Genomic DNA, 23,289 nt, shown 5'->3' with positions numbered 1-23,289 from the left:
CAAGTACGTGTGGACCCTCCTTCCCCTGGGTACCAAAGCATCCGTCAGGCGTCAGCAAGGCCTCTGCCCTCAAGGATGAGCCTCAGCTCTCGGGCCCTGGGCTGTCCGGGCTTCCTCTTCCCCGCGGCAGCCGGCTTCCGGCCCCCCCACTTCCTCACATCTGCCCTCCCTGGGCGATGGTCACCTTCTCTCAGCCTCTGCTGATATGAGAAACTGTCCCGAACACAAGAGGTTAAGGCAGCGTTCCATCTTGTTGGAAGGAACATAAGTGCTATGGAAAGAAACAAGCTGGAATAAGTAGGTTAGGCAGAGGGAAGATGGATGGATAGAAGGTAGGTAGATAGACAGGTAGACAGGTAGACAGACAGGTAGCTGATAGAACATGGGTGGTTGGGTGGATGGATAGAAAAATAGAGACAGAGATAACCGAGCAACAGTATTTTCTCATGCATGAGTTGGAAAATTGTTCAGAGACATGATTCTCAACCCCGATGTGCATGAGAATCACCTGACACCCGCAGAGGTTTCAGCGGATAGCTTTGGTTCAGCGTCACTGCTCCCTAATTCCCGGGCCTCGAAATTAGCAGGGTTCAGAGTCATTGGAATGGGGATCTAAACTCCCAGTAAAGTCTCCGGTGTGCTTTGTGGGGCTTCGTTGGTGCAGGAGCACCGGGGGCAAGGGGAGTCTGGCTCCTGTTCACGTGCCCACTGCCTCCCCTGGGGCCCGGGCCAGGCCAGCCTTGTATAAACGGCTGCCCTTGGTAGCAGAGATGCACGTGTCCAACCCCTATGGCCTTGGGAGACAGAGGACACTCAAACTCTGACGGACGGGACTCTGTGTTGTAGCATTGACCACGGTCGAGCATCCAGACCCCACCTAAGCCCAGTAACCAGGTAGGAGTTTTTCCACGAGGAGAGCAAACACAAAGCTATGTGTGTGATTATCCTGCTAGCCTCCTCCAGACACCGCCTAGAATCCCATCTGCCACGGACACTTCTGGCGCCTGAGGTCTTTGGGCGGCGGGCCCGGGTGGCAGGGCGCCTGCCCGGGGCGGCGTGGATATAGTGCAGAGCCGTCTCCTCGTTGGTAGCACGACGACCGTGAGGTGCATGGGAAGGGCAGCATGTCCAGCTGTGGGCCACGCCCTCCATCGGGATCCAAGCCAACCACCAGCGGGCCTTGCCGTCTTGGCGGCAGGGGCGCTCCTGCGGCAACGCGTTCTCACGTCACAGGTGCCGGGCCCAGCCCCCTGTCTGTCTCTGGGGCCACTTCCCGCTCTGACACCCCCGCATCTTCACAGACTGTCTAGGGTATTGCCTCATGTCCCCGCAAGTTGAATACACACAGTGTCACGATGCAGCTGACCAGCCAGGGGCCGCGAGCGCTGGTGAGATGCTGGGGGCGGGGTGACAGAAAGACAGACGACCGGCCTGGCCCGGATGCAGGAGAGTCAGGGTCCCCTGTTGCCGCTGCTTCTGCTGGCGTTTGCTGACAGCCAGAACCTCCGGGAAGGGGAAGCGTTGGCTGCGTCTATAGTTGTAACCCAGGTACCAGGAACGTGTTCTATTTGTTCTGGGAAGGAGAACGCGTCTGGAGCTATGGTTGTCGTAGTTCTGTGTGTTTTTACTTACAATAAAGTACGGTTGTTACTGACAATTCACGTGCTTTCTGCCGGGGCCACGTGCCTAAGTTGGCTGGGAGGGTGGAGGAGGCCGCATGTTCCAGGTCTTCCGTGCAGCACGGCTGTGGTTTCCTGTTTGACCCCAGAGAAACAGTTCCGGGGGCTCCCACTTGACCCTTCCTGCCTGCTAGGCCTGCGTCAGGAAACTAGCCTGGAGTTGCTACCAGTCAGGGAATATGTCTGTTCAGCCCTCTATTCAGGGATGGGAAAGAGAACCACAGGGTGTGTCAGGGGCAGATGTGAGGTGGGCCCAAGACAAAGGGCACAGATCACCTGGCCAACATCAGCATCCTGTTCTGACTGGTGGACCGGGGCAGGTGTTGGGTGTCCAGGCATCAGCGCAGACCCGGCGTCTGGAAGCTCTGCTCTCACAGTGCTGTCACTGGTTCCGCACGTCCTTTTATAGAGGATGGGGGGATATTGGCAGAGAAAATGTTTGGCAGTCTTTCTTCAAATGGACTTAGACTCTCCTTTAATCAAGGGACGGTGAAACTGTGAATCAACTCGGTTCTCAGCACTGATGGAGAACCTGCGGCTCTGTATAGCGATAACAGGTCAGGTCTCTGTTAGCCTGGTGGAGACATTTATCCCTTACGCAGATCAACTACAGCTGGAATATATTCCTCATCTATCGAAATTTCAATCCTCAGGGCTCCACGATCAGTCAGTCACATCTCCACACCCTCAGCCTTCCTGCCCGTCACGGGAGCCAAACCACCTGTGCTGGTAGTTACCTGCTGCTGCCTCTGTGGCTCTGCCGTCCAGGGTCCTGTTGTCTCTTTCAGATTCAGGAAACCAGTGCCAGTGGAAGCACAGCCGGTTCCCACTTCCAGGTCTGGAGCAGTCCTCTGGCTCCTGTAAATAGGCTTCATGTGAACACAGACATGGGGCTCAAATATTGAAAGAATCCTGGCAAAGTGAAGAATACACACTAAAATTATGTATAATATATAAAATGTAAAAAATATATGTTAAGAATGAATAAATGCATATGTTAAGTTTAGTTTGTCTAATAATGTAGGTGTTCAAGCAGAGTGAGTGAATTCATTTTCCAAAGGAGAGAACAGTGTAGCTCTGCCTCTGTTCGGGTGAAAGGTGTTTCCCGACTCCTGGAAGGACTCGCTCCTGCTGTGAGACCAGGGCGGCAGTCGTTGGGACTGGAAGGGTGCGGAGGGTACAGTCCAGGCGAGAGAGTTTCCGGGTCGTTTGATGAGGGGGTGAGGTCGCTCACTCGCCTGAAGCCGTTCTCTCCAGAAGCGCACAGGAGTGAGTGCCTTGAGCTCCCTTGCCAGCCAGCAGGACGGGCACCTCGGCCGTCAGACACTAGGCAGCTCACCTCCCCGTGGTGCTTGGGGCTGTGAGTGGGGTCGACGCTGGCTGCGGGGGACTCAGCTCCAACAACTGTTGTGCTTTGTCTCAGGAAACCTCCCTGCTCACTGAGGCTGTAAGTACAGACGCCGAAATCATTTACAGCAAGACAGCCTCTATGTTTAAAGTGTCCTGGTTCTACAAATGAAGCATTTGAGAATTCATATGGCAAAGAGGAAAAATGCCGTTGAGAAAACACCGAGCTGCATGCAGTTCACCACGCCAAGCAGCTGGGAACATCCCTGGGTTCTCACCACAGGCACTGCCACCTGCCGCTGGGGGCAGAGGGTGTGTTCAGGGTGATGGCCGGGCCCCTGTGCGTCTGCAGAGAAGGGCCCGGACGCAGATGGGCAGGCGGGGGAGGCCAGATGAGCCTCGGGGCCCATGTCAAAGGGCCTGTTTCCGGGAACTTGTCCGTGAGTGCAGAGTGGACCAGCCCAGGGGTCGCTGGGTCACCGTCAGGCAGAAGGACACTCAGACGGGGGTGAAGGCACGTGTGCGCCAGGTCTGGGGGCAGATCTGGGGATTTAGTGGAATAAAGAGGTGGTGAGGGCATCGGCACCATGAGGGACGGGAGGGCGGAAGTTATCGGCAGGCGGTAGGTCTCGGTGGAGCCTAAGAATACGTCCGCGGAGCTGGAGGTGAGAGGGGCAGGCGTGGGCTTCGGGGCTCGGCGCGGAGCGTGGAGGCAGCGGTCCAGACATCGACAGTGGCGGTGTTAGTGAGGGAGGGTCGGCGGGGGACCCAACGCCGCAGGCGACGGCCAAGGGGCTGGCAGGCCGGCGGGTGCAAGTGTTTGTGTGTGTGAGTGTGTGTGTGTGGAAGCCTATGTGTTTGTGTGTGAGTGTGTGTGTGTGAGCCTATGTATTTGTATGTGAGTGTGTGATCCTATGTATTTGTATGTGAGTGTGTGTGAGCCTATGTATTTGTATGTGAGTGTGTGTGATCCTATGTGTTTGTGAGTGTGTGATCCTATGTATTTGTATGTGAGTGTGTGTGAGGGGGTGTGAGCCTGTGCATATTTGTCCCACATAAAACTGACATTCTCTCAAGAGCACGTGGGACATTCACAGCAATTGTTCAGGCCACAGAGGAAGCCAAGAATAAGCATAATATAGGTTATGTCCCCTAAGCAAAATGAAAACTGCTTTTAAAATTTTTTCACATATCTGGAAACTATAAAAGTAGTTATACTTGTGTAAAAAGAAATGCTAAAGGAAAATATACAGACATGAACAATGTTGAAACACTTCATATAGAAATTATGGGAAACACCTAAGTAATGCTTAGGGGAAGATTAACAGTTTTTAAGTATGTTCATTAGAAAGCAAGGAGGTAAACAGAAAAGAGCCATTTTTTACCTCCAAAGTTTGAAGAATGAACAACAGAGTGGCCACAGGGGTAGGAAGGAAAATAAAGATGAAGGTGCACATTTTTAAAGAATCACAAAGCGTAGAGGACAAGTAAAAGAGACGTTCACAATACCGAAAGTTTATCCCAGGTTTGCTCGTGTAATAATACAGGACAGAGAGGCTCTGAAAAGAATTCTAGAAATACTAGTGAAGGTGCAGGTGGGGCTAGTGATGCAGGGGGTTGTGATCCTCTCAGCAGAGACATGCAGGTGGAGGATGGAGGGGGATTAGTCACTGGACATCCATGAAGGGCAGCCCCCCACCCGTGTGAAGGAGCAGGACAGGTCTATGTGCTGACGTGGGGTGAACTGCAGATTCGATTTTAGGCAAAGAGAGTGATTCGTCTAGTGGACATGGTTCCACTGACGTGAAAACAGGGCCAAAGAAGAGGACAGACAGCACACACGGTGTAGTGTGCTTTTCTGCATGTGTCTCTTTGTTCCCACATGGTCATGTACCTACACGTGTGAGCACGGGGCCAAAAGGCACACAGATTGTGAATTCTGCTAGATGTCACCAAAACGCCCTCAAGAGCGAAGGCATTCTTGCAAATGCGTAGACGATTTCCGGAAGGATACGCAAGATACACCAGTAGCCATGTGTCTGAGGTGTCCATCCAGGGCTCTGGCATGTGAAAGACACCCATGCTTTCATCGTGTATCTGTTTGTTACTTCCTGTTCTAAAATATCCAGTCATCATATTTCAGTTACAACATTTTAAAGCTGCACTGGCTCCTCAGACATAACCATATGGGATAATTTCTTCACTCCCTGGAAGATGTCCCGGGTGAGACAGCTTCGGAGACTCCAGCCTGGAGAAACTCCTCTGAGGCCGCAAGGCTGCCAGCCCCTGTCCTGGACCGAGTGTCTGTGCCCCAGATTCACAGGTTGGAGCAGTAACCCCCGGGTGATGACGTCAGGAAGAGGAGCCTTTCGGAGGAGAATCCAGGGAGATGAGGTCATGAGGGTGGGGCCCCGTCCAGTAGGATTAGCGTCCGTGTAAGGGGGTGGGGGCGCCAGAGCTCACTCTGTGCCCTGTGAGGACACAGCGAGAAGGTGGCTGTCTGCAGCTAGGACGAAGGCCCTCACCAGAGCCCTGACCCGGCCGGCACCCTGACCGTGGGCTCTGCCTCAGAACTGTGGCAGAGAGTGTCTGTCGTCCAAGCCCCAGCCTGTGGCTTTTTGTTGTGGCAGCTCAAGTAGTTTACCTGAGACACCCAGCAGTTTAAATGGCTCGAGCGGCATTTTAAAAGCTTGGGGGAAGATTCATACGAGAGTTGAATCCTTCCTAAACAAGAAATATGTCTGACTCACTGGTAAAACTTGGCGGCCCAGCAGGTGAGTCAGAGGTGGGAAATCGGAACCTGCACCTACTTTGTCAGAGCAGAGCAGACGTGCCTGGTGACGGGGACGCAGGCGGGAAGGTGCCGGAATTGCTGGTCTTAAATAGATGCAAAAGCGAGTCCGTGTCGCTCTGAGGCAGAGCAGGGGCCCCGCCACCCAGAGCCGAGCGTGGAGTCAGGCTCCCTCCCGACACCCGTCAGTCCGAAGGTTGTGGTCTGAGGGGCAGACATAGCTTTGAGGTCATTCGTTGAATTCGGAGGCGTTAATGGTCAGTAGCCAAAATATTTTCTCAGACAACACATACATACTTTGAACTAAATGGAAAAAAAAGAAACTGGCGATGAAGTGAGACCTTTGCCTTGTCCAAGCATCTCAAAGCGTGGAAGCATCCAGGCAGGGTGGACAGTTGGGATTTGAAAAATAATAATACGTTGAAGTTAGGCCCACTCTTTCATCAAAAGTGCACCTGCCTCACGCTTTACTGTTGTTCCCGGATAAAATTAACTTGTCCAAAGTGATGTTTCTTCAAGGGCCTGGAGAACAGCGCTGAAGGACTGAGCCGTGTAAATATGTGAGCGAGTCTTCTGGGGGCTAATTAGCCTTGATTAGATAGATTTTAATGCTTTAAACTCCATTTTATCTCCAGGAAGTCTTGTAAAGTTGTTAGATATATGCTCACTTATTGAGGTAGGGGTGTGTGTTGTGCGTGTGCGTGCGCACATGTGGGCAGACCCACATAACAGAAGCAGCAGGAGAACTTGACCACAGACGGGCACACATCTCAGGCTCGTGCTGCCCACGTGACACCCTGGTCTTAAATCTAAAGCTCCACGAGCCCCCAGGACGAGGCAGGTTCTTCGGCGGCCGTCCCCTACTCAGACGTGACCCACGCCCTTGCAGCGGCCACATCCGGAGAGGACGGCGCTGCAGCTCAGGGTCCCTTCAGTGCAGGAGAGGGCGCAGTGACACCACGGTTTTGTGGGACTCGCCCTGGGTCGCCCTTGGAGAAGGTGCGTGGGCCCCGTTGCCCTGACGGCCTGGAGGAGCGGAGGCGATGGCCACTGTCTCCGGGGCCTCGGGCCGGCCGGAGGGTGGTCCCAGCTGGGCCCCAGCTGTTGAGTCATCCTAGCAGAGCGTCCGTCTCATGGCCGCGTTGCTGGGTTTGGTGGGAGGCTTTGAGCCCTCCCCTTCTCGCTGCCGTGGGTGGCAGCCCTGACTTCAGGAAGACAGACCCTGGGGCGTTTCATCCCGTGTCTGCACCTGCACCCACCCAGCAGGAGACGAGGGGGTTCCGGAAGGGGCGCCGGGGTAGGCCCGCCTCAGGGTTCCCAGGGCACCCGCCTGGTGAGGCGTGAAATGGAGAAAAGGCCCCAGGGTCACGGGATTTGATACGTGGAAGAGACACTCCGGCGCCCGCGGCGCGCGAGGCTGTAGACACGGGGCCTCGGGGAGAGGAGGACAGACGGATGCATGATGAGCCGGGGGCGCCCCTTCACGTCGACTGGCCGGGGCTGGGGCGTTTGGCGGGTTTCACGGGCCGAGGCAGAGGTGAGGAGCTCAGGCTCGAGGACATGGAGAACGTCCCCGGGGTGACGGGAAAGGCGTTTCTGTGGCTCTCGAGGCAGAAGCAGGTCGTCAGCAGGGGCGTGTTCAGGGAAGGGCCGGGGCCGTGTGGAAACATCGCACGCGTTCCCGATGGGGCGCTGGGGGCGCGAACACGTACAGCTTCTTACTCCGGGCTTTGGCTAATGTGTCTGAATCACGTTTGCTTAAAACGAGGCAAATGTTGAGCGTTTAAAGCTGACCCTAGAGCTAAAGGAATGAGCTGTTTGGGTTACAGGGGAAGGGCCTGAACCGTGGGGATGGTGACACTGCAGCCGAGAAGGGCGAAGTGATGCCCGTTGATTTCTCCAAAATTAAAATGTCGTTTAAACTTCGAAGCTCATATTTTCGGTTTGCAGTGTCACGGTTAACCAGCTGGTGTGTGTTGCCAGCGTCTGAAATTTGTCAGGCTGCGCGCCACGCGGATTTCTCACATGACTTGAGTTTCCGGGATGGCGTGGGTAGAGTGTGCAGGGAGCCTGGCCTCAAACCTCTGCTGATGTGTGAACATGTGTGTAGCTGAGGCGCCAGAGTCCTGTACCTGGGGACATACAGCCATCCTTTTGTTACGGCAGGTAAAGCTCGCAGGACTTCCAGAGTTTCAAAGGTAATCGTGAACACTGAATTCTCGGGAGACAGGCGAGACATGTAGGGATTTATTTCTATTTCTGTTCTGGTCACTTTGTGATGGTAAAGTAGCTGTCTTTTGTCACATTGACAGGTGCATCTTTTGAGAAATGCTGGCGATGAAGTGACCGTCACTGTCGAGTATCTCAGGGAAGCGCCATCATTTCTGAAGCTCCCATTAGGTAAGGGGGAGGGGAGAAGTTCAAGGGTGCCAGGCAGCACCTTATTTATCCAAACGATATGGCACTGGCAGGAGTGTAGATCGTTTCCTGAGCTCATATTCCGAGAGAGGAAAGACGCAGAGAGCGCCTCAGCATTTCACGTTCCTAAGACGTCCTACCCTTTAATCCGTCCACAGACTTTTAAAAGAGGGCGTCCCCAGATGGCGCTTCGTCAATGAATTAACTAAGTTGCCTTCCTCAGGTCGCCTCACTGTGACCGTATTTACCTACACACGCACATGCACACATATAGGAACAAAGTTTGTATTTAAGATATCTATGTTGCCGTGAGAAATATTTAATGTCAAAGAGGAAAGAACAGTAAATCTGCACCGTGATGTGTCACCGTCGCCCATGTTTTCCTGCAGAGCTTGTAATTCTCTATTATACCTGATGTGATCCAGCAGGGAAGTGGATCAAAACAGGTATTATGACTGATTCTATTCGGGAGGATGGCTTTACAGAATTTATAAAGTTACCGTCCTTCCTTGATTTAGCGGCAGGGCCTCTGTTGAGTGCTGACCTTGGAACCAGAGGGGCTCTGGGCTGAGGTCGGGCCCAGGGGCTGCAGCTCTGCTGGCGGCTTAGCAGTGTCCAGGCTCACGGGGAAGCGGGGCCCCCTCCCCCCGCGGCAGCCCCTCTCTTCTCTTTTCTCTTCTTTCTCCGGCTTTTTCTCTCACATGAAGGAACAGCTTCTCTCTCCTGGGCTGACCTTATGGCCGGAATCTTCTCTCTCTTTTCCATCGTTCCCCTGTTGTTGGAGCCCTGCTGCTGCCCCTGGGCCTGGCCCAGCTCTCTGGGGCCACGGCAGCTGCTGAGACCCGATCTCACCTCTGAATCCACGGTCACAAAAAGGGCCATTGAACTTCTGGCCCTGCTCCCATCCATCTTCCTGAGTAACCGAGCAAATTGGTTTCAGCAGCTCGATTTTTGTCCCCATCAGACCTCAGCCTGGAAACCATGCTGCTCACTGATCTAAGAAAAACTGACGATTCCCCCCATGGGTATGAAAATACATCAGTAGGATTCATCACACGTCCTGCCTTCTAAAAAGACCAACGTGAGAAATCAGGCCACAAGTTCAAAGAGAAATAAATGCTATACACAGCACAAGAGTTTACTGGGGTTTCACAGTGTTTCTTCCAGAAGAGGGTAAAAGGCCCACGGACAGCCAATCCCAAGCGTTCACCTGGGGCCCAGGTGTTTGGCGTGTGTGAGTTTACAGCATCGTGTAGCCGTGGGGGGCGTGTGCACGGCTCTGCCTGGACATCTCTCCTGCGGGCACCTCTGTGTGTAGAAAGCTGTGCTCACCTGACGGTGTGTCTGGGAGAGCACAGGAGGCGGGAGGGGTCTCCTCTGGAGACAGTCAGGGCCGACTTTGATTATTTTGCATAAATTCAGACTCAGACTTTTTATGAAATAGAATTCACATAACATAAAATTAACCATTTTAAGGTGCGTGCTTCGGCAGTTTTTAATTTTTCCATCACCCCAAAAAGGAACTTTGTACCAATCATCCCCTCCCCCAGCCCCTGGAAACCACGAATCCACTTTCTGTCCCACGAATCCACTGTCTGTCTGTGGATTTGCCTGTTCTGGACGCTTCACGTAACTGGGGCCGTGCAGTGTGTGGCCTTTCGTGTCAGCTTTCTTCACTCGGCATGTTTTCCAGATTCATCCACATGGTACCCTGTGTGCAGGTGTTTCATTCCTTTTTTTAACTGAATAATTTCCATTATTTGGAGAGACCATGTTTTGTTTCTGTCTTCATCAGCCGACGGGCAGGTGGCTTGTTTCCACCTGGGGACCGTTGTGCCAATGCCGGTGTGAGCGTTCACGTACAGGTCTACGTGAACGTGTTTTCAGCTCTCCCGGCCACACACCTGCGAGTGGAGGTGCTGTGTCATACGGCAAGTCTGGGTCGGATTGTTGAGGACCCGCCACGCTGCCTCCATGCCTCCGTCTCACAGCCCACCAGCCCTGCACGAGGTCAGTGTAGCTGCTCTGGATCACAGCTCATTTTTCAGGTTCGGTGTTTTCGTGACTCATTGAGACTATTTGTGTTGTCTTCTTTTCCAGCAGTTTTTTTTTTTTTTTTTTTCCTTCGCGGCACGCGGGCCTCTCACCGGCGTGGCCTCTCCCGTTGCGGAGCACAGGCTCCGGACGCGCAGGCTCAGCGGCCATGGCTCACGGGCCCAGCCGCTCCGCGGCATGTGGGATCCTCCCGGACCGGGGCACGAACCCGTGTCCCCTGCATCGGCAGGCGGACCCCCAACCACTGCACCACCAGGGAAGCTCCCAGTAGTTGTTTTTTGACACTATTTTTATTATTAATAATTATTGACACTGATTTTTTAAAAATAACGGGTTTAAGTAGTGATAAGCAGAAACAAATATCACAATGTTCAGATTTCTCTTTTGGGATGTAGATGAAAAGATGCTCATTCACCAGCAGTAAGTTGATAGAAACCTAGAGCGCATGAATGACTGTCAGGTTACAATCCACTCACTCACTCGCTCACTCAGCCTCCCCTCGGGGTTGATTTGGCAGAGTTAGTCCCTCCAGTGAGAGCATCTGGAGAATGAAGGAAATTAGAAACATTTTGATTTCGCTCCCAAGTTACTGATGAGCTAGTTATGGAAATAGCACATGTGCCATGAGGAAGGAGCCGCGGATGGAAGATGTGGTAGGAAGTAGGTAGAGGTGCTGCTGGCAGAACGGGCTCTGCGTCCAGAGCAGTTCCGTGCGTGGGGAGCTGGTCGCAGAATGTTTGGAGGGTTAGGAAAACGGGAAGGAAGCTGGGTGCTCAGATGCAGTGAGAACTACTGTTCAAGCAGAGTTAAGTTGTCATGTTCTCAAGCCTTCTTGGAGCTGTTCAGTCCATTTCTCCGCCTGCAGGGATGTGGTGTGGAGTGTTTTACAGACGCGTCGGCCCTCACAGACGCTCTGGACACGGGGGTGGGGGTGGGTGCACAGAGTGCATCCATCGGATTCCACGTCAGCTTCACGTGCTGCTTTCCTTAGGAGTGTGGAAGCTGGAAGCATTGCCTGCTTGTTACGACTTGTCCTGCTGCCGGGCCAGCCTCAGTGTTTCTTTCCCCTCCTCAGGCACCCAGGTGACCTGTAACAGGCCCTGGATTTTACTCAGGGGTCAGTAAGGGTCTCCTTTACTGTATTTCCCAGATGCTTCAGCTTCTCACAGCAGGGAATTTGCACAGTCAGGGTGCCACGTGTGTCACAGCACCCCAGAGCGAGTGGATGGAAAAGCTGCCCACGCTCATATTCTGGCCAGAAAACATTCGGGTGGGGTCGTGAGGACGTCAAAGACCACAACCTCCCTCTTGAAGCTGTTCGCCGACATTGGAGGTGTCCTGGAAGGGTCAGTATGAAGACCCATGAATTTATCTGATTTTGTTGAGAGGTTTAAAGCTCTGGCTGTCCTGTCTAGTGTTTAAAGGGAAATTAGGTTGATGGAGCATCTGCTTGACCTGAACTGTGCCAGCTGCTTTAGAAGGTGAGCCCATAAACGCATTCTCGACTTTTCAAGGAGAAAACTGAGATCACTGAAGTAACTTGAACGATAGCCCACTAATTTTCCTCACCTGTGAACTGGTGATAATAATAAGTAACAAGCACACCTGAAGCTTGTGTGTCAAAGTAGTAAATACAACAGCGTCGCGAGGCTTTCAGTTCTGTCCTCAGCGACACGGATGCTGGTGACGCGCGTGCTGCAGACCCTCAGACCTGACGGCGAAAACTGGGCAGGACGGGACGAGGAGGGCTGGGGGTGCCTGCTGTGAAACCCCTCGGCTCTGGCCATTTACTGTCATTTGGGAACTTTACCCCAGTAAAGTTTTTTGTCATTTTCCAAGAAAGAGAAGTCTGGATTTTTAATGCAGTGTCTTGGCTTTGATCAGACAAAACCGATTTGCAGGTCAGACTGAGCTTCACCTGCCAGTTTGGAACCTCTGCCTTATGTGATTTATCCCCCGAGTAGTTGGCTTTTGAAGGCTAACGCTGGCTTTGAAAATTTTCAAGCTAAAAGAAAATGAAGGACCCATGTATCAGGCTGGCACCCGCTTCGGCCGGGGCACCCCTGACCCTACACAGCCCATCGGGGTCCTTCCCGTCACCCATTTTGATAACGGGAGGTGCGAGGTCACTGGCTTCTCCCTGAAATTGCCGACTGAGTCAGGAGGGCAGCGGATGAACCTGCCCATGGCGGCACCTGGGGCCCGGGGCTGCCGAGTCGGTCTTGCTGGTGCGTCGTGGTCAGGAGGAGGGCTCCCTACTCGGGGAGGGGGCACGGACCTCCTTCTGCCTGCGGCGCTAGCGCCCTTCTGGGGTCCTGCGAGGGGTCCTGGGCACGTGGTCCGGGCCGATGTGCGCTGAGGGCCCGCTGCCCCTCCTGCTGTCCACCTGGAGTGCTGGTCTTTCGGGTGAGGCCTGGGGGCAGCTGGTGCCGCCTCACCTCACCTGGCGCGTCCAGGGCCGCAGTGGAGGGCGGGGCGGGGGCTGAGCGGTGGCGGAAGCGTGGGGACAGGACCCGCCTGGTGCTGGAGCGACAGGATGGAGATCCCTCTCCATCCCTTTACTTCCTGAAAAGAGGACTGTGCTCAGGAAGGGCCCTGACTTGCCCGAGACAGACGCTCGACTTGGACCCTCTATTCATCCGGGACCCGTGTCCCAGGCGCAACGGCGGCTCCCTGCTCCCTCCCCAGTCCAGAGCTGCTCCCTCTTTCTATAAATATCCCTTTCCTCAAACTTACCTGATGGGTCCTTCTATTTTTCACTAAAGCAACTTGCAGTGCAAAGATAATCAGAAAATGTCAAACAAATAAATAATGCAAAAATTAACATCGGAAAATCAGGAATAAGTGTGGGAAATTAGCATCGTTATCCTAGTGGTGGGGAGGGCAGGTTCATGGAGCCCCCGGGGCCAGGGCACCGGTTTGGAGACGCCGCTGTCTCTCTGCACCTGGACCTAGTGCGGCCCCGGCGAGAAGCCGGTCGTGCCCTCCTTCTGCCAGGCGTTTTGTGGGATGCAGACGGGGGCGTCCACATGGTGGGCGGGCGGCGAGGGGCCAGCGCTGGCTGCACAGCCCGTACCAGCAGCTGCTTCCCCCGGGGGCTTGTCTGGGGGCCTCCCTAGGCGACCCCCCATAGGTGGACCTGCATGTTACGCGCTGCGACTCCCCTGGCGGCTCCATCTGCAGTGAGTCTCTGTTTGATTTGCAGGGTCCCCAGGACCGTCGAGCGAGCCCGGCAGCGGGACCTCCTCACCCCTCTTTGACAGTGGTTTGCATCTGAACGGAAACTCCAGCAACACAGTAAGCTTGCTCTTGCTCACCTTTGATTTAACCAGAAGCTGCCCTGGCAGATTTAGAAAAAGCCCTCGCTGCCCGTTTCAGAGGGAGGTTCAAACATGGGTGTAGGATATGCTTACGTGCGCGTTATTCCCACGTGGATGCCTGCTCTTTCACTGTAGGGTACTTTCAGCTCCTAATTCACAATATCTCGTGAACAGGCCTGAGTACATAATTTTGAGGTAGAATGTGGAGTCGTGGCTCCAATTTTCCTTGGAACCTGACAGTGGGAACTGCCGGGGTTTGTCCTCAGGAAGCTTCCTCCAGACTCACAGGAAAGGGGTTCATTCCCAGGTTAATGGAATCACCTAGGAAGCATGATGCTGTGTATTTGCAGTGAGTTTCCGTCATCCTCCAAATCTTCACCTTCCCAAGAAAACCAGAGTTGAGCAGAAAGAGAGGGCTGCAGGTGACCTGGGTTTGGACGGCTGCCCCCTGCCCCAGGGAGGCCTGGCCTGACCCAGACCCTGGCTGGGTGGGCCCTGAGAAGAGCCAGCGTCCAGGGTGTGGTCTCATCAACCACTGAACCGTTAGTGGATACGGATTAGACTCCTGTAAGCTGCGTGAAAAAATGTTTCCTTGGAAATCATATCCACTCGCACCTTCCGACCACCACCTACCTGACCGGCAGGCAGAGCCAGAGGAAGTGATTCATGTTTGCACAGTCCATTCTTAAAATACCATTCTTTTCCATTTTTAACCGTTTAATATAGTTCTTGATATTTAAAAATTGCGTTTAGGGTCTATGTGAGTTATGAAGCAGAATAATAAAACAAATGTCCCTGAACTCAAGACTCAAATCGGTACTAGGAACATTGTCCCCAGCTTATACGGCCGCCTGTGTGTCGCTCCCATATCCCATTTTCTGGCCTTCCCAAAATAAACAGCATCCTGAATCTCGAGTTTGTCACTGGCTTGATTAAAAAAAAAAAAAAAAAAAAATAATAAAACAAATGTCCCTGAACTCAAGACTCAAATCGGTACTAGGAACATTGTCCCCAGCTTATACGGCCGCCTGTGTGTCGCTCCCATATCCCATTTTCTGGCCTTCCCAAAATAAACAGCATCCTGAATCTCGAGTTTGTCACTGGCTTTATTAAAAAAAAAAAAAAAAAAAAAGTTTATCCATATGTATAGATCCCTAAAATATACCATTTCATTTTGAGGCTCATAAAACGTTATTCTGTCATAGCCTTCTGGGATTTACATTTTTGCCTGCTATTATGTTTTTGAGATCCACAAATGTTATGTATGTCCCTGGGTCTTTTTTGCTTGTTTTTGTATTATATTTAATTGTGTGAATATACTGCAGTTTATTTACTGATTATCAGCCATCACTAGACACTTGGCTTTTGTTTCTTGGTTTACTCTAGTCTGCTGTCACTGAAACCAGGCTGCCGTGAACATGCTTCTAAATAGCTCTTGGCTACAGACCCAGAGCTAGAATTTCTGGGCACAAACGATGCCAGTGTCTGATTTTCAAAACAATGACAACTTATTTTCCCAGGCGGCTGTCCCAGGTCACCGTCCCAGCAGCAGGAGGCATTCCAGGTGGCCATGGCTTCTCAGGGCTCCATGCTCTGGGTTCATTTTTCCAAGCACAGGGGTATTTGGTGGCTGCTCCCGGGTTGGCTGAGGAGGTCTTTTTGCCTCTCCTGCTTGCGGTTACTTTGCTTTCTCCCCTTCCGTGACGTGCGTCCACTTTCACCCCTTTACCTGTAAAGCTGTTTGTCTTTTCCTTCCTGATCCCTTGGGAATCTCCATACACACTTGGGATTAATATTTTGTTGAATTTGGGTCTCAAATCTCTGCTCACAATTTACAGCGTGCGTTTCGTTATATTTATGCTACCTTTTGATAAATGGAAGTTAATCTCTGTGTAGCCAAGTGTGTCCATTTCTTTCTGGTAGAGGTTGTGGTTTTAGGATCTGGTTCAAGACATCCTTTCTTATCCTAAGCTCATAAAGATGTTTCCTTGTGTTTCTTTTCCTAAATATTTTTAAGCTTTGTTTCTCACTTTAGGTCTCCAAAGCATATGAGGCTTATTTTTGTAAAACACGTGAAAGGCTGGGACCCAGATTCATTTTCCTGGGTAACCGGCTGCTCTAACCCGTGTCCTCGGTCACTGCGATCACAGCGCATGTTTCTTGGCCTTGGGTTTATTGCTGAGACCTTGGCTGTATTCTGATTGCAATATCAATACCAGAACCACACCGCTTAGTTACTCTATATTTATAATAAATTTTGTCACTGTAGCCTGCGCTGTCTCACAATGTCCTAAGTCTTTGTATTTTTTTCCATTCTCTCTCACTTACCTTTTTCTTGTGGACTATATGTAATCCACGTTGAGTCCAAGGAGTGACCACAAAGCTTTAGTCTCTGGAAGACTAGGATCTACCGTATCTCTGGATTGGAGAAGAAAATGGGCTCCACTCTGCAGTTTGTTTTATCAAAGGAAATGAGTTGGAACCTTCCTCAGACAAAGAGGGTGTAGGCAGTTTTCGTTGGCTGCACTTTCAGACATGCTCACATCACTTTCCTTCTCCCAGGACCAGACGTGATGGAGCAAGAGGCAGAGTTTGCCAAGTTAAGAGCAGCTTTACAATCACAGGAGCCCTGGAGGCTGGGTTTCTCCTTCATGACTGTGTGCCCCTGACCCCCAACACATTTGTAAGCCCTGCTTGTGCAGTGGGGCGAGCCGATAGAGTGTGTTTTCACTCTGTCTGTGATTCCCGGAGCCACTCCCAGTGCTACCTTGTGTATTTGACAACTTCCCTGAGTTCTCATTTGAAACTAAATTATTAAGTGCTCCCTCCCCAGATGCTACATCTTCTCCGTCTTCCCTACCCTCCATGGGAAGGAGTCCCGCTCACGGCTTCACCCCCAGGCCCCACATTCTCCTCCAGACCCAGGAACGGCTCACACACCTGAGGGTTCTAAGTTCATCACTCATACTGCACTATTTTCGTGTCAGAAAACTTACTGAATATTTATAACAACAACAAGTCTCATTCACATCAGTGTCACTCATCTCAACTGAACGTGCATATTGTCAGGTCCTTCTCTCCGTCCACCCCTGTTTCCACACTCCTGCACGTCCCGTTCTGGCTCCCTTGTTAGTGGGTTAGTGTTTATGTTTTCCTTCACAGAGGGAACATAGAGGGGTTATTCCTTGATTACCTGGTTGTCCAAAAATGTTTTCCTTTTTCCTGAGAGATAGCTGGTGCTTTCACCTGGTGTGCTTGGAACTTGGGTGCTGACCCAGTCCGTTGAGGGACTTCAGATGCCAATGTCTCGCTTTACCTGTGGCAGATGCAAGGCTGAATTGTGTCTGACTAGTTTCCCTTTGTCGGAAAACTTTACCAAAAATAAATAAGGAGCTGCAATTAAAAAACAAAAACTTTATGACAGTAATTGCCTGATTTTCTGAGTTAAGAATTTCAAAAGATTAACTCAAAAGATTAGGGTCATTACAGAGAATTGAAGGCTCAAAAGTGTGCAGGAACAATATATCAAACCCAAAACAGAAACAAGATTTTACAGAAATTATAAGGAAACAAATACGAAACTTATAAATAGTAGTTGCAAAAGAAAAGCAGCTATAATAAGAAAAATAAACAAACAAAATATATTTTAAAATATTAAACAGATAAATACATAAGTTAAACATTGAATTGAGTCTTCTAAATGGAAGGAGGGATGGTCTCCCCGGCAGAGATAACGAATGAGTGAATGATATTTAACTGTTTAATTAAAGTATAAGGCACATGCAGGGAAGTATACAACTTTGAAGAAACAGCTCAATAAATGTTATAGCACCCTGGTCAAAATATAGCACATCACCGTAATCTCAAACTACCCTCTCCCTCAAAAAATTACTATTATTTTGACCTCAATTACTATAGATTAATTTTACCTGTATTTGACTTTCATGTGGATGGGGTCATACTCTTCTGTCTGACCTTGTTGCCAAAAGTCAATCTTAAAATCAACTAGCGAAAGCATAGATCACTTTGAACAATGACAATTTTATTAACAGCACATTTCTCAATAGTGACAATGGAAGCTGGATAACAGCCCAATAATATTTTCAAAATCATGGAGACAAGAAAAATAACTATTAGTCCATCTTTGTGTTCCTCACAAAACCATCCTTCCAAAACAAGGTAAAAATAAAGACTTGTTCATAGGAAGAGAATCTGAAAGAGTATATCAGTAACAGGATTTCTAAAGACCACATGTCAGGAAAATAAAAATGATCCCAGAAGGGCAGTTGGAGATTAAAGGAGGGAACTATGTATGTGAATCTAAACAGATGTTCTCTGCAGAAAGTAATTACATCACTTAAGTTAATGTCTAATATCTTAGGTTAAGATAAGAGAGGAAATACAGAATACTGAAAACAATGTATGTGGTTCAGAGTGAGTGGACTGGATGTAAAGCATTCTAAAGTCCTACTGTTGTTAAGACACTTCATGAATTAATAAAACACCAGTAAAAATAAAACATCAAATGAAAAAAAGCAAATCAATAACAAAAAATCCTTAACTAAAATGCATTAAGAAAAATAGAACAGAAAAGTAAGACAATGAAAGAGCCAAACTTAAGGAGGTAGATATGAGTACAGACATAGCAGTAATAAAAATCAATATACATAGACTGAATTTACTAGTTAGAGTTAAGAGCCGTGGATTTACTTCAATCTTTAAAATGATTCAAATCCTGTCAGGCATCTTTTCTGACCACAATGGTATGAAACTAGAAATCAATTACAAGAAGAAAACTGAAAAATCCACAAATATGTGAAGATTAAACAGCATATGCTACTGAACAACCAGTGGGTCAAAGTAGAAGTCTCAATATCTTGAGACAAATGAAAATGGAAATACAGCAAAAAAATTTATGGGAAGCAGCCAAAGCAGTTCTAAGAGGGATGTTCATAGTGATAAATGCATATGTTAAGAAATAAGAAAGAGCTCTTATAAATAACCTAAAACTATAAATCAAGTAACTAGAAAAAGAAGAACAAACGAATCCCAAAGTTAGTAGAAGGAAGTAAGTTACAAAGGTCAGAATGGAAATAAGTGCAATAGAGACTAAACGGACAATGGAAAATATCAGTGCAACTAAGAGCTGATTTTTTTTTTTGAAAAGATAAACAAAATAGGCAAAGCTTTAGCTAGACTTACCAAGAAAAAAAAAGGCAGCCCTCAAATAAATAAAAGTAGAAATGAAAGAAGAGACATTACAACTGATACACAAATACAAAAAATCATAAGAGACGTCTCTGAACAATACTGTGCCAAAAAATTAGACAACTTAGAAGAAATGGATAAATTCCTAGAACATAAAATCTAAAAAGACTGAATCATGGAGAAATACAAAGTCTGAACAGACCTATTACTAGTAAGGTGATTGAATCAGTAGTCAAAAATCTCTCAGCAAACAAAAGTCCAGGACCAGATTGCTTCACTGGTGAATTCTACCAAACATTTAAAGAATAATTAATACCAGTCCTTCTGAAACTCTTCCAAAAAATTGAAGAGGAGGGAAGAATTCCAAACCTATTTTACAAGGCAAGCAGTACCCTGATACCAAAACCAGACAAATATGCCACAAAAAGGAAGTTACAGGCCAATATCCCTGATAAACATAGATACAAAGATTCTCAACAAAGTATTAGGAAACCCAATTCAACAATATATTAAAAGGATCTTATGCTATAATCAAGTGAGACTTATTCTGAGAATGCAAGGATGGTTCAGTATCTCCAAATCAATCAACAGGATGTACCACATTAACGAAATAACGGATTAAATCATATGAGTATCTTAATACAATAGATGCAGAAAAATAATTAGACAAAATTCAAAATCTTTTCATGATCAAAAAAGACACTCAGGGGGACTTCCCTGGTGGCACAGTGGTTAAGAATCCGCCTGTCAATGCAGGGGATGTGGGTTCAAGCCCTGGTCCGGGAAGAACCCACATGCTGCGGCGCAGCCAAGCCCGTGCGCCACAACTACTGAGCCTGCGCTCTAGAGCCCGCGAGCCACAACTACTGAGCCCACGTGCCACAACTACTGAAGCCCGCTCTTCTAGAGCCTGTGCTCCGCAACAAGAGAAGCCACAGCAATGAGAAATCTGCACACCACAATGAAGAGTAGCCCCTGCTCGCCGCAACCAGAGAAAGCCTGCATGTAGCAACGAAGACCAAACGCAGCACCCCCCAATTAATTAATTAATTTAAAGACTCAGCAAATTGTATATAGAGGGAACATACCTCAATATAATAAAGGCCATTAATGACAGCTGCACAGCTAACATCGTACTCAATGGTGAAAAGCTTAAGGCTTTTCCTCTAAGGTCAGGAACAAGAAAAAGCTGCCCACTCTCACCTCTCCTATTCAACATAGTACTAGAAGTCCTAGCCAGAACAATTAGGCAAGAAAAGGAAATGAAAGACATCCAAAGTGGAAAGAAAGAAGTAAAATTGTCTTTATTTGCAGACGACCTGATACTATATTGAGAAAACCTTAGCGACTCCACTAAAAAACTCTTGAGTACTAATAAACAAATTCAGTAAATTTGCAGGATGGAAAATCTACTACAAAAACCAGTTGTATATTTATACACAGTAATGAACTATCAGAAAGAGAAACTATGAAAATAATCCAATTTATAATTGCATAAAAAAGAAAACAATACCTTGGAATAAATTTAACCAAGGACATGAATGATCCGTACCCTGAAAACTTTTAGACATTAATGAAGGAAATTGAAGAAAACACAAATAAATGGAAAGATATCCCATGCTCATGGATTGGAAGAATAAACCTATTGTTAAAATGTCCATACTAACCAAAGCAATCTACAGATTCAGTGGGATACCTATCAAAATTCCAATGGCATTTTTTCACAAAAAACAGTACAAACAATCCTAAAATGTATATGCAACTGCAAAAGATCATAAATACCTAGAACAACCTTGAGAAAGAGAAACAAAGCTGGAGGCATCACACTTCCTGATTTCATACTAAATTTTGAAGATATAATAATCAGAACAGTATGGTATTGGCATAAAAAAGGCACATAGGTCAATGGAACAGAATAGAGAACCAAAAAAATAAACTCACACCTATATGGGCAATTAATTTATGACAAAGGAGTCAGGAATATATAGTGGGGAAAAGGATAGTCTCATAAATGAAAGGTGTTGGGAAAACTTGATGGCCACATGCAAAAGAATGAAACTAGACCCCTGTCTTACACCACTGACAGAAATTAACTCAAAATGAATGGAAGACTTGAACATAAGACCTGAAACCATAAAACTCCTAGAAGAAAACATAAATGGTAAGCTCCTTGACATTGGTCTTGGCAATGATTTTTTAAAAATTTAACCCCAAAAACAAAGACAACGAAAGCAGAAATAAACAAGTGGGGCTACATCAAACTAAAGAGCCTCTGCACAATAAAGGAAAAAATCATCAGCATAATGAAAATGGAGAAAATATGTGCAAGTCATGTACCTTATCAGAAGTTAATATCCAAAATATATAGAAAGAATACGTACTACTCAATAGCAAAAAGCAAGCGATTTATTTTATTTTATTTTATTTTATTTTATTTTTATTTTTCATTAAAAGATTTTTTCTTCTTCCTTTTATTTTTATTTATTTATTTTTTAACATCTTTATTGGGGTATAATTGCTTTACAATGGTGTGTTAGTTTCTGCTTTATAACAGAGTAAGTCAGTTATACATATATATATGTTCCCATATCTCTTCCCTCTTTGTCTCCCTCCCTCCCACCCTCCCTATCCCACCCCTTGTCTATGCTTAAGACATTCTGTGGGAATCAATTGGCTCTATAGAATTTACAATAAAAGTATTATTTGTGTATATTTTTTTGTTTGTAAATTGCTCAGCTACACATACTTTATATCAGTAAAATTTATAATAAATTATGTACATACAACACACACATACATTCAGTTGTTTTGGGAAATCTGTTCTTAAACATACTTGCACATCACTGTTTATAGGCCTGTTGTAAAAGATAAAGCATGTACAAAGGAAAATTACTGCTGCTGTCAGGTTGTCACTATTAGAAATGGTAGTGTCAAGTTCGGCTCGGTCTCTGGTTTTACTTTTTTACTATCATAAGTGGGGTTGTGTGATTTTTTATAATCCAGGAAAGGTTTTGGCAGCCTGCAAAACACTTTTTCTTCTCTTCTTTTCATGTAGTCCTTTCCACATCTTTATTCTTCTTTTACTTTGAAGATTTTTTTCATTTTTCTATCCACTAGTGGGATGTACTTTGCAAATTTATGTGTTACAGTTCCAACTCATTTAGTGATTAATTGAGCACTGGGGAAAGCAAATTCAGTTCCAAGAGACAGAATCTGATTGGTCCAGTGGGAAGTGATCCAGTTTGAAACAGATACTGATGCTGTTCCGAATATCTATGGTGAAAGAGAATCAAAGTGTTCAAACGCGATTGGTGGCTCCACTCCAGTCCACATTGGTTTATCTCTTAGACACACTTTACCCTTCTTTTGTCAGACAAAATGTTTGACATTAGCCTGTAAATAGGTTTTCAAGTGATACTGATGAATTATAAAGTTACTATAAGCTAGGGAAATTAGAATACCTGTTATCCTGTTAATGAGGCATGTGACAGGCATGGACATAACAGCCTATTCTCTGGCTCTGCAGTTCCTGAGGTCCTGTGGTTCAGAATTGTATTCACCCAATAGTGCTTTCTGGGTTTGTCTTAACCCCAGAGTTTCAGAGAAATTTGTCCTAGGGGCATGTTTGGACAGTGCTTTTGAAGTCTCAATGGCGGAGTTGCCCAGGTATGTCTTAGCAGAGAAAAGCTTTACTCATGTTGTTGTTCTATCAATAGTTTGGTATGCCCTGCATTTTTTTTTTTAGCATTTGGGGTGTTTAAAACAGCCTTGTAATGTGGAGAATGTGAGTCTAGAAGCAATTCACAAAGCAGGGCCCCATAGGAGAGGATGCTAAAGCTGTGCTCTTTTAGGTATGCTGTTTGTGGCATAATAGTCAGAAGCCTGAATTCCCTATTTGATTTTACTCAAGGCAGAGAAGAAAAACAATCCATCTCAAAGGGGTTTTATTCGTTTGTTAGCCTGTTAGCTTGCTTATTTGAGCCAGTTTGCTTAGCCTTGAGGAGCATGGGTGTGGAAGTAGACCAGTTCTAACACTTGCTAGCTATGAAAACTTGGAAAGTTACTTAATCTCTCTGTTCCTCAATTTCTTCATTTGTAGAGTGGGTATAACAGTAGCCCCTACCTCTTATTTTGTTTTGAGGGTTACATAAGCTAATACATTTACATGAGTTAAAACACTGCTTGTCACATTAATTAAGCAATCAGTAATTACAAATAGATATAAGCACAAAATAAAAATCACCCACTATTTCATCAAACTATATGCATTCAGTTCATTTCTTTCTCTTGGGAGGCAGAGATATTGAATAATATCCTGCGAACGGAGAAAGAACTTTGAGACTGAAAAATGAAGCGGACAACTCCATAAAGTGCAATTATAAAGTTTACTGTGGGTAACTTACATACAGGTAGGAAAGATCAGGCAAACAGAAGATCCAGAGGCATTCACAGCTGTGCTTTGTACTGCCAA

The 23,289-nt window shown here is 47.5% G+C and overlaps 1 protein-coding gene across 1 annotated transcript in view; it reads left to right on the top strand.

Moving 5' to 3' along the window:
- The window catches only part of SNTG2 (syntrophin gamma 2), a 152,739-nt gene that overhangs the window by 37,975 nt on the left and 91,475 nt on the right, over positions 1 to 23,289 (top strand). Inside the window, exons 8-9 of the mRNA XM_007469259.1 lie at positions 8,130 to 8,217; positions 13,496 to 13,587. Coding sequence (XP_007469321.1) covers positions 8,130 to 8,217; positions 13,496 to 13,587 — 180 coding nt within the window. The remainder of the gene's footprint in view (positions 1 to 8,129; positions 8,218 to 13,495; positions 13,588 to 23,289) is intronic.

Source organism: Lipotes vexillifer, unplaced genomic scaffold (assembly GCF_000442215.2).
Source record: "Lipotes vexillifer unplaced genomic scaffold, Lipotes_vexillifer_v1.1 scaffold356, whole genome shotgun sequence".
Taxonomy (NCBI): Eukaryota; Metazoa; Chordata; class Mammalia; order Artiodactyla; family Lipotidae; genus Lipotes; species Lipotes vexillifer.
The sequence above is the reverse complement of the archived record's forward strand: the minus strand, read 5'-3'. Positions and strand labels throughout refer to the sequence as shown.